Below are 17,821 nucleotides of genomic sequence, written 5' to 3' on the forward strand. Positions count from 1 at the left end.
CCCAGGACCTGTAGATTAGAAGGAAACGACGTTACCGATAAGCAATCTAGGAAGCACACATACAAGTAATTTTGTGTTTGGTTTTTCTTTTTAGAAAAAATTGATTCAGTGTATCTCATTGTAGAAAACAGAAATCATAATATAATATTCTAAACTGCAAATCATTTTGATGTGTGGGAATGAGTAAAATTGTCTATCATTTTAGAGTGTTAATTACTGAAATATTTAGAAGCGATAATTGTAATAAAATTCTTATGTTATAGTAGTTGTTTTATTGTATTAGATTTTGCGAATTAAGTGGTAGAGCAGCCACAGGCTGAACTTCGCCCATGAATAAAGAATTTCTAATTCTAACCCGAGAAACCCTATCGTTGTGCGGGATTGCATAGAGTCACGGATGTCTGTTTGTGCGGAATTTAATATCGGTGGTTCTCGATTACTTTACATGTCACCCCTTCCCACCCTACCCTTATTGGTGCCAGGGGTGTCTTACCCCAAAAATATTATTTCCAGATTGCAAGTGATACGTGTACCAAGTTTGGTTGAAATTGCTTCAGGCGTTCGAGAGTTATGCCGGAACAAACAAATATACACAACCACACACACGTATTATATATATATATATATATATATATATATATATATATATATATATAAGATAGATTATTATTATCGATTCAAAACCATAAAATGGAAATTCAATTGGAAATACCGTGGACTTTTCAAATTCAGACTTGAAGCCACCATTTCTATAGAACATCTATCACTTTGTTGATGAAGAGATCTCTTTTTTTTGTATTTTTTCCATTTCACGATATACAGATATCAGATACCACTTAATCTGCTGTCTTTCGTACGACCCATCGTACAATTTCACCATTTTCATTATACGAGTTTCTCCAGATATCTCAGGAGGGGAAAGTGCCCCGTGACCCTTATCTGCTCGCGCCCTTGATAAAAAATGTTCCATTGCCTAAAATATGGAAAATAAGACAAATAATTTGTTGTCAACCAATCTCCGTTCATTATCCATTATTGTTCTACCCATGGGCGTCAGGCAATGGTTGAGAAATGAAAAGTAGAAATAGTAACAATAATGATGATAATTATTATTATGTTTGTTTATATAAAACAATAACTTTTATAAACAAACAAAACAAAATTTACTCCGAATTTTATTATTATTATTATTATTATTATTATTATATCGTTGGGGAGACTTTTCTACTCAATGCACCAAATGAGTGAATATTTAGCAATTCTGTTTCGTTATAAACTTTTACACATCTAGTTCAAAAAACAAGCTTTATAAGTTAGGAGGAAATGTTAGCCATAGTGTATGTTGTGTGCCCTCTCACATATAATCTATTTTTTGGCATTTTGAAAACTGTAAAACCATTTATTCTTTGGTTTAAATGGCAGAAGATTAAAAAATATACTGGTTTCTGTATTTTACTCCTTTTTTCATGGAACACATTTCTTACTTCGTTATCCTGTTCGAATAATTACTAAATGAACCTTATTTCTGTTAGCAGCAGTAATAGTAACAAACTTTCTGTCTTTTGTTACTTTAACGATGCCATTTTCCAAGCGGGGAGGTTGACGGAACTCTTCGATCCCCCTCCCGGTGCCCAGGGCTCTATACTCTATCTCGGTTTTCTCTGGAGTAAGGCCGCGCATAGCGGCAGAGCAAGGGGGGATCGAGTGAGTTGAGCAAAGCAGTACACGCTGCTGCTAAGTCTGGTAACCGCAGTCGCTTTCCCCTCCACGCAATCCCATTCCCTCTCACGTGTTCATTGGTGAGTCCTCTTGCTTGCTCCAGACATATCCGTTACAGAGTATCCCTTTAAGTTTCACCTTGGATAATATTAAAAATGTGTTGAAAAGACAGTTTTATTTTTCGATTCCTACATTGTTCTTTCCCGTTGTCGTTGCAGCCGGCAGCCGGGACAGCAGTTCGAAGTTTCCTGTGATGGTGTTCGTCCACGGGGAGTCCTACGAATGGAACTCTGGGAACCCATACGACGGGAGCGTCCTTGCGAGCTATGGAGGTGTCGTGGTTGTCACCATAAACTACCGACTGGGAATCCTGGGTGAGTAAAAAGGTCGCAGATGTTGTTGTTTTTTTCACCCGTGAATGTGAATTGAGTTTGGAGGAGCGTTTCTAGTTGTACCGTGACGTTTCTGAGTGAGTGGTGGTGGAAGGGGGCGATGCCCCACTTTCTCTTTTCGGGTTAAACCGATAGATCTGGTTATACTTCAGACTGTGAATCCACGAGCAACAGATATGCTTAATTTTCCAGTGAGAATAATTTCGCATTTAGACACTCTTTCCGCAACTGGAAAGACAACACTACATGACTGCGTTACATACCTACAATGCAATGCTAACAAGACAATCTGAGAGTAAAATGCAAGAGTTTAAAGATTGAATAGACTATCAAATTTGAAATTACACACCCAAATCACATCTTAATCCAACATCGAGGTTGCAACCGTTTTTATCGATTTGATCTCTCAAGATAGATTGCGCTGTTATGCCTAAGATAACTTAGTCATTTAATCGTTAATAATGGATCAAAACAACAAACATTATATTGAACTACCAGCGAAGGTGACGGGTGCGTATACAACTACAAGAAAAACGATCGTCATAACGTAGTATTTTAATATCTGGAACTCATTTCATTTATTGATCAGCCCTAAGATCCACATCTTGTCTGATTTGATTTGATTTTTGTTATTTAGCGATGCTTTTCTATCTCTTTTAGCTAATCGTGACGATGAATATGAGTGATGATATGATGATATTGATGAAAGCTCACACATAGAACATACATGCACAAGTCAGGATTCGAACCCGAGACCCCTTGGATCGTAACGCACTGTGTTAACCATCCGCTACAGAGTGCGGCTCCACACCTTGTCGAAGATTCGTCATCATCCACTGCCATATGTGTGTGTACTGAAATTTACCATGAAGTTTAATATTGTTCTAATTGGTATTTTGTATTGCTTGTAATTATTTGGTGTCTAACGTAGCCCATAGTTTCTAAACTGTTAAACAGAGATTGTATGGAAACACTTATTTAATCATACTACTGATACGGCTTATGAAGGTAATGAGTGGGTACCTTTGCTCTAGCGTTTTCATTCTTCTTCTTCCTCATCATCTTCTTCTTCCTCATCATCTTCTTCTTCTTCTTCTTCGTCGTCTTCTTCTTGAGATGCTACAACTTCTTACTTGAATGTTTTGGGCTTCTCAACATCTCTCCACTTTTTCCTATCCTGGATGCCCTTCGGCCAATTCTTTATTGATTGATTGAATTGCTTCATTTTACTTCTCTTCTTGTGCCACTTTTGGCTAATTTGCGAAGATGACGATGAGTGATGATATGATGAAATTGATGAATGGATACTCACAAACATCCATGCCCAGGCCAGGATTCGAACCCGGAACCCCTGGCGTCGTAGACCAGTTCTTTACTTCCATGTCTTTCCAATCTTTAATTATTTCATCTTCTCATCGTTTCTTTGGCCTGCCTGAGGCTCGTGTTCCAAGTGTTTTCCATTTACTGTATATATTTATTTTACTAATCTTTCATCAGACATTCTCTTTACGTACATAAACCACCTTAATCTTAGTGATTTCATGATATTTACGATGTTTTCATTCCTTATTAATTTGTTGAGTTCTTCGTTGGTTCGTATTATCCAATTACCATCAGGTTCTTTCAGAGGTTCATAATTTCTTCTTTTTTATTAGTCTTCAAAGTATTGTGTCTATTGTCCTGTAAAGATATGCCGTGCATGTTTATGCTCTAATAAGACCTGATGTGGTAAAAATAGTCGTCCTATGACAAAGAATACCGTATTACTGTTTATGTTGCCAGTATATGTCCTGTACATTACTTCTTTGTCATAAATTTTCTGGACTCCATTCTATTTTCCAACTTCGATCACTCGTCGGTCCTCACGAATGAACACCATTCGAGCCACAAGGAACAGATGTTAAATATCGACTCATGGCGTCATCACCGAACCAATCATTCTTCCACTTTTGAAGATCAGACAAAAGTATGGCAGAATAGGGATGCTAAATCGGAACGATAAAAAAACTTTCAAAATGCAAGAGCATATGTTGTATACAAAAGTTGTCTTCTTTATGGCAGACTTTCTGTCACATTTAATGAACTTCTTTGATTTTCTATCCAAGTAATCTATGCTGCGCCATTCTTGCATGTAATAACATAAAATGTTTGTCGCCTATTAGTATGCCATTGCGTTATTTCTTGCGTTTTAGTAGCTGCGATCAATTGCATACGCAGAAGGGGGTTTGATAGGGCTACAACCCTCTCTGAAATTTTAAGGAAACCAATTTATTTAATAAAAGCAGAGAATAACTCGGGAAAAACAGAGTGGTAAATGCAACCCCGCTTTAAAATAACCCCTGATTGCCAGTTTTTGGAGTAGAAAGTTAGTAATTTACGAAATATTTTGTGTATAGCATCGCCTAGAAAGCAGCTATGTACTATGCACTTTTACAATTTCAGCCCCCCTTAAAAAAAACCTGCGTACACCACTGGCTGTGACAATATGCACACCTTCTTGCACTTTTCTATACTGAGAACAATTTGGCCATTTTTTTTAAACAAAACAACCTGCGTTTCTTTTTGGAGAAATAAATTAAAAAGTCCAAATAAAATTATTGAAATATAGTGCCTGATTTAAGAGGGGCGTGGGTAAGCATTTATTTAGTGATAATGATAACAACAAGACATTTAGAATCTTTTAGATAAAATACCGGAATAGAAAATTGATTGATTCATTATCTTTCTTTTACTTCGCTTTTTGTGCCACTTTTGGCTAATTTGCGAAGATGGGGATGAGTGATGATATGATGAAATTGATGAATGAACGTTCACAAACATCCATGCCCAGGCCGGGATTCCAACCCAGGACACCTGAAATATAAAAAGAAGAGATAATTCTAATGGAATTAATTGAAACCTTGAAGAGAGTTAATGGTATGGAACTACAAGGAAGGGGTTTCAAAGTTAGTGAAAATAATTCTTTCACATCTGAGTGCTCCAATGGGAATCCAGTTTTGGAGAACAGTACCGTGTAGCCACTCTCTTACTTTCCGAACATCCCTCGTGTTTTTCTGCGATAAATAATGTGCGCTGATGGAATCAAGGGAGCTGGATAAGTCAGAAATGTTCCATTTCTTTAATCCACTGCCGCTATCAAGCCCTCAGAAGCGCTACTACAGCTGGCCTCGGACGAACCATTAAACTCCTCCCTGTTCGACTCTTGATCCAATCTCTCTCTTTATGAGACAGTTGACAAGATAAACTAGACAATTTATCTTCACGAAACAATAGATTCTCACTTTACTGACCTGCTCCTTCGAACCTGAAGTATGAGCTGGGAAATCCTTGGATATCTATCTCCCTGTGCAGAAAAACCTGTGGGTCAATTTCATAAATCAAAACGTCATCAATATCAGAGTTAAAATGTATTTATTTATTTATTTATTTACTGCCCTCAACAGAGGTAAATCTCCAATTACAGACAGCAGAAAAAAAACAAAGAAAACAATACAATTAGCAAATATATAAGCATACATCAACCGATAATACAAGTAATCAATAACATAATCAATAATGAAATTAAACAATCTGACCCTTTCTCTTGTCTTTCACCATACAAGAACAAAGACTTATGCAAATCTGGGTTACTTCCTAAACTATCTGTCGACATTGGAAGATTATACAGTACATATTCACTGAAAAGGTCCTCCCAGAATATTGCGCTCGTCGACGTGAGATTCGATGTCTCGCAGATCACTGTTGTCTGAATAATTTCAGCATGCTGATTCCAAAGATTAAATACATTTATCAACCCATGACGTCCAGTTGTCTCAGAAAACAACAATATATTAACTGACTTAATTTCATAATAAAATTGGTAGTTTCATTATTTCCTCAATAGATGGCTGTTTAGATGGTGGTAAAATGTTGATTTTCTACAAAACAAATTCTCCAATTTTCAACTATAAATGCACAAAAAATTGCAAGCATTTAATACATCTTACACCTTCACATGACACATTGACATGAAACTTCTATGGACTTTGATTGCGTAAGTTCTATTTTCGAAATCCCTCATCAAACTTTCCTTAAGAAAATGTTCAATACTCGATGTGGTGGGTTGATTGAACTTAATGACGTGGAGAAAACCCCTGACTTTGGGAAAAACCGTGACGTGATGGTTGAACTTAATAACGTGGAGAAAAATCCTGACCTTGGGGAAAATCCTGACGTGATGGGAAGAAATTGATGTCATTTCAGTGATCAGCATTCAAAATACTTCCAGAATTATCTATTTGTTTGAAAATATCTGCGAACATCATTAACATTGCGAAACCGATTTTAAACATATTTTCATCCAACGTAGTAATGATGTGTGTTGAACGTTGCGACACCGCTCGTACTGACAGAACTCCCGTAGTGACTGAAGGTGCGGTGTTGCCAAGTTCAACACATCTTTACTCTGTTGAATAAAAGTCTGTTTAAAATCGGTTTCGCGATGTTAATTGGCAATGATAATGGGTTTTGAAAACAGCTGAAAGGAGCTTAATCATATTTGTCGTATATGTCGGACTACGACAAAATTGGCAAGAGCATTTTTTTTTTGGCCGATTTGAAAAATCTGAAAATTAAGAATTGTGCTTAAAACCTTTTCTACCTGCCCTGTATTTAAACTTCATCACGATCGAACCACAAGTGTTTTTATTTATAGAATTTCAAAAACATAAAATGGGACTTTTCTTGTTCTCATGACGATAAAAAATCGAAGACTACTCGATAAAAATTGTTACTATAGCTTAACGCAGAATGGACGATATTCAATGTGACGTCAGCAGCGCAGAGCATGATGGGAAATCTGGACAAAACTCACGTGGTCCGGCACTCAGTCCGGCAAACCATAGCAAGCGTGAAAATGGCCCGACGTTTAACATTTGTAATTGTATTATTGTAGATTTTCAAATGAAGTTTCCTTTTGGTTAAATAAAGAGTTTTGTGTGTTTGTGTTGTGTGCATGCCATTGTTTATGTATTAATTGTGAGAGAACATCAAACATTCATACAGTTTCGTTGGTGGTTAAGATGATGAGTTTTTCCAATCTGGGGTGAAATATGAATCGTTTTTTAAAGGCAAGGACTGTGTTTATGGCTAGCGTTATATGACTTCTATACTACTATTTACATCCGCATGCTTTGCAATGCGTGTTGTTGCTGTACGATCTCTAATAATGTTCACAAAATATCATTTAAAAAAATGAAATGCTGCTTATCAATCAGCGGATGCGTTCGCAGTATGCGTAAATTTGTATACACTTTTCACCATATTTTCTATGCCTGTCTCAATACACATTCGAAAAGTGACAATGATACGTTACGGCCTTAAAAAATATAGTACACAATTTTGTACTTCGGAACTTTTCTATAAATTATCATTTTCGCGAGACAAAGTTTGTTTTAAATTCACATTTTCTTAAGAATATTCTTTATTCTTTCACCGGGAATCGAACTTTGGATCCCTCGATTACAAAGGGATAGCAATGGCCACTGCACTATCGAATGGGGCCGATTGATTCCATGAGAAACAGACTCCATAGTCTTGTATTTTTTTCGTATGTTTCGTAGCTTTCTACAACGTTGTTTCGTGGCAAATACCATTTTCTTAGATACTCTGGTCATTGTTAGGAGTCTTAGCAAAATGTAAAAGACTACATTTGGCATATAATGGCTATATTTGTACCTTGAATCACTGCCACAAAAGCTGTGAGCGCAATGCTTATCAAGCGTGTTTCCAAAACGCTCCAAAACATTTGCCGGAATCATGCTTTCGCGCAATGAATTGTGGGGGAAGTTGTTTGCTGAATATCATCCTAAATTTTGATGCAACTCGTTTTTATGTAGCTCTACTGGTTAATTTGTAATTAAAGTCCAAACTTGGATCTTCATAAATGTTAATCTGACAGTAAATTCCGCACGCTATCTAGCGTCGCCCTTGTTAACTATTTGACGCTCGAACGAAATTCTCTCATTGCAGCACTTTCCTTAACAACATAGAGACAGACACCTTTAGAGGTTTACGAAGCTTGAAAATACAGTAGATGATAAAGGTTGCATATATTTGAAGACACAGTATGTCATTTTGACAAATGTAGAATATATTGCAACTAATTTCAAATGGTGTGCCAAATTTTCTTACTAACATTATTTACGCCTTTTATTGTAAAAATTGAAATAGATATATTCCTAATATTAAGTGAGTTATAATGTCATGAACTAAATGTAGTTATACACTGCAACACTAACACTGATGTAACATGACACCGTTCTCTAGGCACGATCAATATTCACCGGTATTGAAATCCTTGATAACGGATTTTGTTCACCAACTCATCAGTTCTGGCATTGACCAGAACTGATGAGGTGGTGAACAAAATCCGTTATCAAGGATCTCAATACCGGTGAATATTGATCGTGCCTAGAGATGAAACAGGATGCTTCAGTTTAGTCACGTTCCATTGTCCCTGTACTTTGCTTTTAATAGCTAGACGACAGAGAAGGTTACAAGGTTTCCAGGATCTAAATACATGCGTGGAACTTAAGACCACAAAAGGTGCATTCTATTTCGTTTTGTGTGTGCTTCAAAGCAACACACAATGTCCCTCGAATCTCTGGAGCAAGTGAATAAATCCAAGTTCCTTGCGCAAGTAGGACCAATGAACGTGTAAAAGGGGAAGCGAGTGCTCTTCAGCTAAAGTTAACATCCTGATTCTTTCACTTAACTCGACCAGAAGCGTATCTGATTTCAGTAATACAAGTCAGCCCTTTCGTTTTCTGAGAAACCTTGTTGTCACCTTTACCTGCAGTGTTTAGACATCCAACACGAGTAGACGACGGTACTCCAAAGGTCCTCACATTCAGTGGCGGCGATTGGGTTCCAAAACTAGGGTTGCAAGGTGCCAAAATTGGGGGTGGGGCAAATACAGTTTTCTTTCCCTCGTAGATAAGGTTTAGAATAGTGCGGGGGCAAAAGTGACAAAATTGGGGGGACAACTGCCCCCTCGCCTCCCCTAATCGCCGCCACTGTATAAAACAATACTAAGCTAGCGAAGATAACCCCAACTTCACGTTATGAAATCTCTAAAGAGACTGAATTGGCAACATCTAATTTACTCCACGTGGACTTGACAAGTACTGTCAGTTGCTAAAACGGACGCTATTGGTGGGAAACGTTTGAGGGGAGGATGTACTGGGTTCCATGTGGACTTGACAAATGATTCTCAGAAGGAAACTGAACCTTCTGAACTTTCTTTGAAGAGAAGTGGCGTTCCAATCCTGACTTGAACCATACCAGTCGTTTGCATAAGTGCGCTCTGCTTTGCACCGCCTACTCGCTTCCTCCACTTCTCTGTCGTCACAGATTCTCGAGAGAAAGAGAGTTGAAAAAGCAATATATCCAGCTAGAAATTTACTTTTTGGACGACTCGATATTAAAATATTTTTAAAATATGATTTCATTCTCATGTTATCGTATGTAAATCATTAACACACTATTTTCAAATTAATACTAAAATGATGTCTTGAGAATGTCAACGATCGAAATTTTCAAAATGGTGGAAAACAAAAATTGCTTCAAACGCTATAATCTGTCCCGGATATCGCTGGAGCAAAGCTGCGCATAGCGGCAGCGAAAGGGGGGAAATCGAGTGGACAGAATGAAGCAGAGCGCGCTTGTGTTACGACAGGTAGCAATCCCATTCCTTCTCACATTTTCATTGGTGGAGCCCTCTCAAGTCACTACTTGCACAGAGACTTGTGATCGTTCACTTGCTCCAGAGATTCCCGAAATAGATAGTTGGTTGATTTGATGTGGAATTCCCCCCCCCCCCCAAAAAAAAGCAAAGATAAGTCAAGAACTAAAAAAACGACAGAAGTAAGGTGTTTCTATGCGAAACCGGGTGTAACTCACGATACGGTCTCTATTCTTTCGGAAGTTTAAAAGTGATTCATTGATTGATTTGGTTTATTTTAATTCGCTTTTCTACCACTTTGGTTAATCGTGAAGATGAATGATGATATATTACGAAATTCATGCATATATCCTCAGTGACGCTGATAACTAGGGCTCCAAAATTGAGGAAAAATCATTTTTTTCCCTAGTTTCCGAAGACGAGACCCAACATAATGTGTGTTCATTTTGGGTCATTGTAGGCCAGAAAAAGATGGAATTTATTTGTCCTTTTTTGCCTTTTTCGGCGTTTTTTGGCTTATTGCTCCTTTTTTAGCCTTTTTAGGTCTTAACGGCTTTTTTTTGCAACTTAACCTTCTTTCGACTACGTTTTTACTGCCCATTCTCAATTCGAATCATCATCATCAGCCGCGGTGGCTCAGGCGGTAACGCGTCTGACTACTATGCTCAAGGTCCCGGGTTCGATCCCCGGCCGGTTCAAATCCGGGAACTTTTCTAACGTTGGAAGCGGCCCCGGCGCCCACCCTGCGTCGAATAATATGGGTACCTGGGGGAAACCCTGGAGGGTAAAGGCGGTCAGGGGCGTGATGCTGATCACATCACCCCCACTCATGACCGGGTCAAGAAAGTGTGGGGCGTTACCCCCACACCCCCTATACGCCTTCATGGCGTGGTGCTAAGCACAGGGGAGCACATTACCTTTTTTTACCTTTTACATCACCTCTTAAACATCCTTTCTGTAGTAAAGAAATAAAAAAAAGAAAATAAATAAATATATTTGAAACACCCCTGAAACGAGAGAAAAGCATTTTTGGACGACTGAAATAGGATCCGAAGTCCTATTTCTGTAACCCTACTGTGGTTAGGCCAAATATGATACTTCCAATATGATTTTTCCAATTATTGTTAATCTAAAATATATATATTGTCTGAAAGAAGATGCATTTCATTCATATAGTTTTTTCGCACTCTGTTCCATATCATCAGAATTTTGTATTTTCTTTATTCATTAAATATGTAATAAAAACTGAAGTTATTAATTAATAATAATTATACGTCCTTTTTTTCGTTTTTAGGTCCTTTTTTTATATATTTAGGTCCTTTTATAGGTCTTTTTTTGCCAATTTATAGGTCTTCAAATTCCGAGCCCCACTCATAACAATTTATGATGTGTGTGTGTGTGCATTCAATTCAGAAAGAAGAAAACCTTCCTAATTATTGATTGATTGATTGAGTTGGTGTTTTAAGTCCACTTTATGCACAGTAAGGTTAATCGGGACTGGGCCTACAGTTTAAATTGGGATCCGAACCACTATGTGCCTGCACCGGAGTATCGAACCCGGGACCCCTTGATTACAAGACAACACCGCTTCCACTACACCCATCAGGGAGACCAAAAAGAAACCCTTCCTAATGCTATGCTAGTAGTGGTATTTATGATAGGGACAGCGCCAGAAAGTATGAACCCCCCTCAAGCAGATTTGTTTACACTTAAAACAAGCTCAACATGCCCATACGAGCTTTTTGCTCAAGTGTGGAACCCCGTCTAATCCAAGATTTTTGTAAAAAAGCCCTCATGGATTCCATGAGAAAGTATGACCCCCCTCAGAAAGTATGAACCCCCTCAGATACCCATACCCATACACACCCACCTACACACACCCACACCCACACCCACCCACACATATTTACTTCTGGTCCACTTCCGGTCTACTTCCGGTCTACTTCCGGTCTACTTCCGGTCTACTTCCGGTCTACTTCCGGTCCACTTCCGGTCCACTTCCGGTTTGCATACTTCCGGTTTAAGTTCAATTGAACACCAGGCTCATCTTGCATATCTAGTACTAAGACAATGCAATATGCAGAGACTCTCTAGAATTGCTCCGTGACTCTTTCATTTCTTACATCATAAACATATGATTTTTCACCTATGAGAATAACACTACAAATGGTGTCATCGGGTAAAGCCTCATGGAATTCACAGATAATTTTAATGTTTGTCCTGTCATTCACCACAACTTGTTTTCTTTTTGAAGTGTTGATGACAAACATGGGTCTCTGTGTTTTGAATTCATCTGGTGTGTAATACATATCCGTATTGCCTGTAGTGACCCTTTTGAAAGCCGAAAATGCCTCATATAATTTGAGGAAATCACCCTTGGACATGTCTAAATTGTAATTTTCTCTAGGAAATACCTCATTTCTGCCATTTTTAAGATATATGTTTTTGATGTTGCAGTTATCAAACTTACTTGAATTTTTTTCCTGATTATTGTGTCTTCCAGTCTGAAACAGAACCACTACAAAATCCGGCATGTCATATTGTATGCTGGAGAATGAATTTGTAGCATCAAACTCATAATAAGAACCAGATGCGGGCTTCTGTACAGATTGATATGTATAAAATTGCAGAGGAACCTGTGGATTTTTTAGGATATCAGCTTTGTATTTAAGAGCATAGCTGGCCTCATATTCAACAACAGGGATTCTTAGCTCCATAGTCTGAATAATGCATTTGCCTGCATCTGGTAAGGTATTAGGCAAAGCTTCTCCTGTAGAGTTTATCGCACTGTACCTCATCAAAGTATTGTTATCATTGGCAGCTCTTCTAAATGTGATTCTTAACCCACCCTTCCACATAATATCTTTGTAATCCGAGAAGAATCCTGGCAACAGGCGCATAGGGAACAGCACTGTGTGGTTCTTGGTTAATATCTTATCACCAGCCTCAAATCCACCGATTCTGTAGTAAGAAGCCTCGGTTTTGGATAATTTTAATGTGGCCAAAGCTGTGGAGGTAATGCCGGGATAATCCACTCTGTTTATAACAACGCCATGCTTTCTGATCTCAATTTCAGAGAAGAGATGCGGCACAAAATTGTCTACCAATCTTATATTTGAATCTGCCGGATAATCTGTTCCATCGAGCTTTACAACATCAAATTTGATGTATAGATCTGCTCTGTGGGGGTGTATAAAGCCATCCCCTACATCAAGATCAACCTCTATTTCTGTGTTGGGTTGATTTAAATTTGCAAATGTCCTCCTGTTTGGGGGGAATGATTGTAGCTCATAACTCTCAATATTTTCCATTGTATGTATTTTTATTTAAATATTAATCTCTATGATAGCAGTTGTTGTGGCTCCAGCAAAATCAACTAATTCTTCTTTTTCATTAGTGACCATCAACTCAATGTAATCTATTCTATTATGGCACACGGGAAAATATAATGTTGGGGATGGATTGTAGATGATGGGCTCCATAAATTCGGAATTAGGTTTGAATGTTGCAATGATGCCGGTTTGTTTGTGAGTGCCTATGCCATTTGATTTGGTGATCATACCCTCGGCCACATTACAGTGAATATTCAGAGTCTCTATGGCTAAGAATTTAGGTATATTCATAGCAGTGTGTTTGATGGCCGCTTCAAGTTTTGTGTTGTTCTCAAATCCTAGCAGTTCTCCTATAGTACCCAGATCCACTGTCTCCGTAGCAGATACAATCTCTACTCTGTGAGTGACAGAATTTTGAGTTAACACTATACCTCTGGGTAATTGTGCATTTAGAGTGGACAGATTATACTGCCCTGGAGTGATGACAATATTTTGATCCCCTACTGCAATTGTGTTGTTGTGGTGAGTAATATTAGGGATCAGGTACATGCCGTAAAATGCTCTGAGAGCTATTGTTTTGGGATACACTATGTCATCATGTAATTTGAGTTTCAATATTGAATTTTGGCTGGTGAGATGGAATACCCCCATGATGTTTCAGATACCACAAGGCTTTTTGAAAATCTTCAATTGATGGTTTATTTATTTGAGACATGTATCTGAGAACAGATAAGCACAAATGTCCGCAATTAACATCTTTGAAGTTTTGAACACGGGCATTATTGTAATAAAGATTAGCTGAATTTAGATATTTTATTAAATTTTCAGGTGGAACACCTCCAAATGAATCAAACACAAATGCCTCATTGTTTAAATATTTAAGATAACAAATCCAGTGAGTGCCCTGATTTTTGTACTTATCAAAATTAACAATGCCACACTCTTTGTTGAGTGGTTGTTCCGGTAAAGAATCAGACATGTACACACCCCTAAAATGTTTGATGCCCAGTGGCTTGATTAAAGCTTCAATATCTTGGTTTGTAAGCGGTTCTTGTTTTTTTTTAAACTTATTCATGGCTCTCTTAACACCTTTCCCTTGTTTCTCCATGGCCAGGTTATGGCGCCTCTGCTCATCTAATTCTGCCTTATTTTTCTTGGCATCTATTACCGTTTTTGCTATGGCGGCTGATCCCCCAGCCAAGCTCCCAACAGCCCCGAGAGCAGCTAAGATGGCCGGGATAGTAAATATGAAACCCCCCACATGTGATTTTTTTCTCGATTGTTGTAATTTTTTTAATTGGGGGGTACTAAGCAACAATTTCATACCATGGCCCTTGGCAATACAAGAATTGTTTTTCTTGCGCTGCTTTTTGGTTAAAAGACTATCAATAGTTTTAAGAGATTTAAGACCTGCATAAGGTATTTGATACATAACACCCTTGGCCTTCATTGTAGGTTTATTATATACATATTCACAACCCCCACCCCAGTTTTTGTTTGGTGCTCATAGCTATGGTGGTTCCCAATGCTGCTATTTTTTCACTCAAAGAAGCATCTTTGCTTACAAATCTGCCAAATGCAGCCTCTTCTAATTTCTTGTCTGCAACATGTCTCTTGTCAAGATCGGAATCTGTGTTGTATGCTATGTCATGGTCTCTACAAGCAGCATCTAGGGGATTAACACCAGGGTCCCCTCTGTCTAATCTATGCTCCAATTTTGTACCGGGACCACAATACTGATAGCCTGGAATGTGTAGTTCAAATGGCAGCTTGTTTATGATGTCATTAACCAGGCCCCGGCCCTCAGAAATATTCCAAAATTTAGGTGGTAGAGTATTAATAATTTTTATGAGATATCCAATCCCCTTAGTGTCATTCACTATAAAATTAGACAATTTTGTGCTTATCATGTCCATAATTCCAACTTTTTCATTGTAAAAATTGTGGTTGCCAGCATTTTCCTCCCCAGCTATCACCAATAACCTATCTACAAGTTTCCTGACATCATCAACCCACACAAATTCTTTAGGCAGGGTGTTGTATTGTTTGATTCCACTGCCAGTCTTGATCTGTGACCATATGGGCTTGATTAAATTATTGTATTTTGCTCCACTGCTCGACTTAACCCTTTTTTGTGTGGGATCATTGTTCTGGTATAGAGCATCTGATTTTATTAATATTTCTTTGTAATGTTCATAATCTTGATCTGTATAGCTGCCAGGCCTTTTCCGAGTCATCAGTTCCCACAACCCAGGTGTTCCGGGGTACTTAACAAAAGCACCTTTTTCTCCGAGACGAGATTCTGAATAAACAATCAGATCATCCCCCATAAAAGTTACTCTAAAATTGCCAATTCTATGTATGATGCTCCCATCAAGCTCTGTCAGCATATAAGCCAAACACCTCATCTTTGTTGTCTTTAGGTGTGGTTAAATATTTTTGAGCAAGAAGACCCAATTCAATAGGATCCTGAGTAGCTTCAATTCTTCTAGGAGCAACAGGACTAGGTGTATGAATGCTGGAAAGTGGGGTGAATGGATAATCTAATATGTTCCTAGCAGCTACAGGTACAAGCTCTGTGATCAAATTTTGATTCTGCTCTGTAACAGTTTTGATATTCTTACCTAAATTATTAATAGCATCAATTACAGGCTGTTCTGTTTGTTTGTGTTTTTCATAAATTCCACGGTTCTCTGATTTCCATCCCTTAAATCTTTTTACAAGATAATCTCTTAACTTAAGATCATCAATGATTGGTCGTTTCATGGTTATTTATTTATGTCTCAACGTCTAGAAAATCGTTGATTTTATTTCTGTATTTGCCACTATTGGGTGTTCTTGTCATATCAATTGTGACAAACCCATAACTGTCCTGGTTCCAGCACTTGCTGCAAAACTTGGAAAAATCATTGTAGCTCAAGTCCCCACCTACATATTCATCATGTATGTGTTTGAGGTTGGTATGATCTTGATGAAACACACATATAAAATTGCTGTTGTCTCGGATCAGCTGCTTCGGTATTTTAGAAAAAGTCTGTGCCAGGTAGAAGCAATCAATGTTTTTGTGTCGGCCCTGTGTAAAGAAATTTCTAACCTTGTTTTGATTATCCAGTATAATGTCATCAAACACAACAACAGAATTATCGAGACATTCATGAAGTGGCTTAACATCTGGTTCAAAAGTGGCAATATCTAATCCATCATATAGCTTCATCAGCTGCTGATATTCTAATTGTTCCAAGCTCTTAGAAAAAACATACAAGTGCCTGTTTTTCCAGTCTAACCATTTGGGTGTCAATAAAAAATTATCAACCATTAGTGTAGTTTTACCACAAGCAGATGGCCCAACAATAAGACATCTAATATTATCAGGCAGCAACTTGCCATTTCTCTTATTCTGCTGTTCAGGTTCTGGCAGCCTTTTTATAACATCCCAGGTGCTCATATTATCACTTTGTCTGCATCGATCCAGCTGTTTTCCGGATGACCCAGCCATTTGACAAATAACTTGTTGCCTTTTCTGCGGATGATTTTTTCTATGAGATATGTGTCAGGCTGTTTAGTTTTGCTGAGTTCTTGTTCATAGAACCTGCCTTTGAGAATTTCTCCTCGGTGATCTTTTATTATATATGTGTTAAGGGTCCCGGGTTTAACTTGAACCACTGTAAATAATTCAGTGCTCCAGTTTCTTGTAAAGCCTCTTTTGAATAAGTGCTTATATTTGCTGATTCTTACTTGTTCACCCACCTTGTATTTGGCCTTTCTTGTTGTTGGCTGGTATCTAGGATAATAAACAGTCCTGATCAATTTTTGCTCATCAGATGAAGTTACTTCAGAGGGTTTCATGTTGATTGTGGAATGGACCGAGTTGTTATATTTATGTAGAAGTTCTGGAAGAATATTAAGCCATTTATAATTACCTTGAAGTGTAAATTGTTTATACATAAGATTTTTTAAGGTTCTGTTGAATCTCTCTACAATTGAGGCTTTGAGATCACTGTAACTCGAGTAATGTTTTATTGCCTGGCTTTTAATAAATTGTTGGAACACAGAATTATAAAATTCTTTGCCATTATCTGTTTGCAAATAGCGCGGGGATCTTCCACTCTGATTGATGATTGTCCTGAAGGCTTCTGTAACACATTTTCCAGTCTGGGATTTGAGTGGCACAGCCCAGGCAAATTTTGAAAATGTGTCTATTACAGTGAGTAGATACTTGTAGCCCTTGTTGATTTTGTCCAAGTTTTTCAACTGCCCACTTGACAACTCAATCAAGTCGCTCTGCCATAAATCATCTATGCCCTTTGTGACTACTGGGAGTCTCTTAAAATTATGTCTGGCCTGTCTGTGTAATTCATCAACAATAATTTGTCTAGACATAATATGTAAACAAGAATATTGCAACTATGGGGTGTTCAGCAGCTGATACTGCAGGATTTTCTAAATATAATTTGTCTCCAATATGTATTTTAAATTCCAGAGAGCCATCATCTTCAGTATAGGCTGTTTCTAATGTATTGGGATCTGTAAAATCCTCTAACTCTACACTGGTGATTTTCACTTTGTTATCAGCATTTGTTATTGATAAGGTGGGGTAGTGGTGTGCCTGTGGTTGAAGCCAATATTTGATCTTGATTGGTCTCAGTGTGCCCCCA

General features: G+C 38.0%; 1 protein-coding gene across 1 annotated transcript in view; it reads left to right on the forward strand.

Moving 5' to 3' along the window:
* The first annotated feature begins 1,941 nt into the window (after positions 1 to 1,941).
* Positions 1,942 to 17,821, forward strand: part of LOC145979758 (neuroligin-2-like) — a 272,774-nt gene continuing 256,894 nt past the window's right edge. The window contains exon 1 of the mRNA XM_083112744.1: positions 1,942 to 2,093. Coding sequence (XP_082968870.1) covers positions 1,973 to 2,093 — 121 coding nt within the window. The 5' untranslated portion in view covers positions 1,942 to 1,972. The remainder of the gene's footprint in view (positions 2,094 to 17,821) is intronic.

The sequence above is a fragment of the Lepisma saccharinum genome, chromosome 26 (assembly GCF_977018435.1).
Source record: "Lepisma saccharinum chromosome 26, izLepSacc3.1, whole genome shotgun sequence".
In the NCBI taxonomy this organism is placed as follows: Eukaryota; Metazoa; Arthropoda; class Insecta; order Zygentoma; family Lepismatidae; genus Lepisma; species Lepisma saccharinum.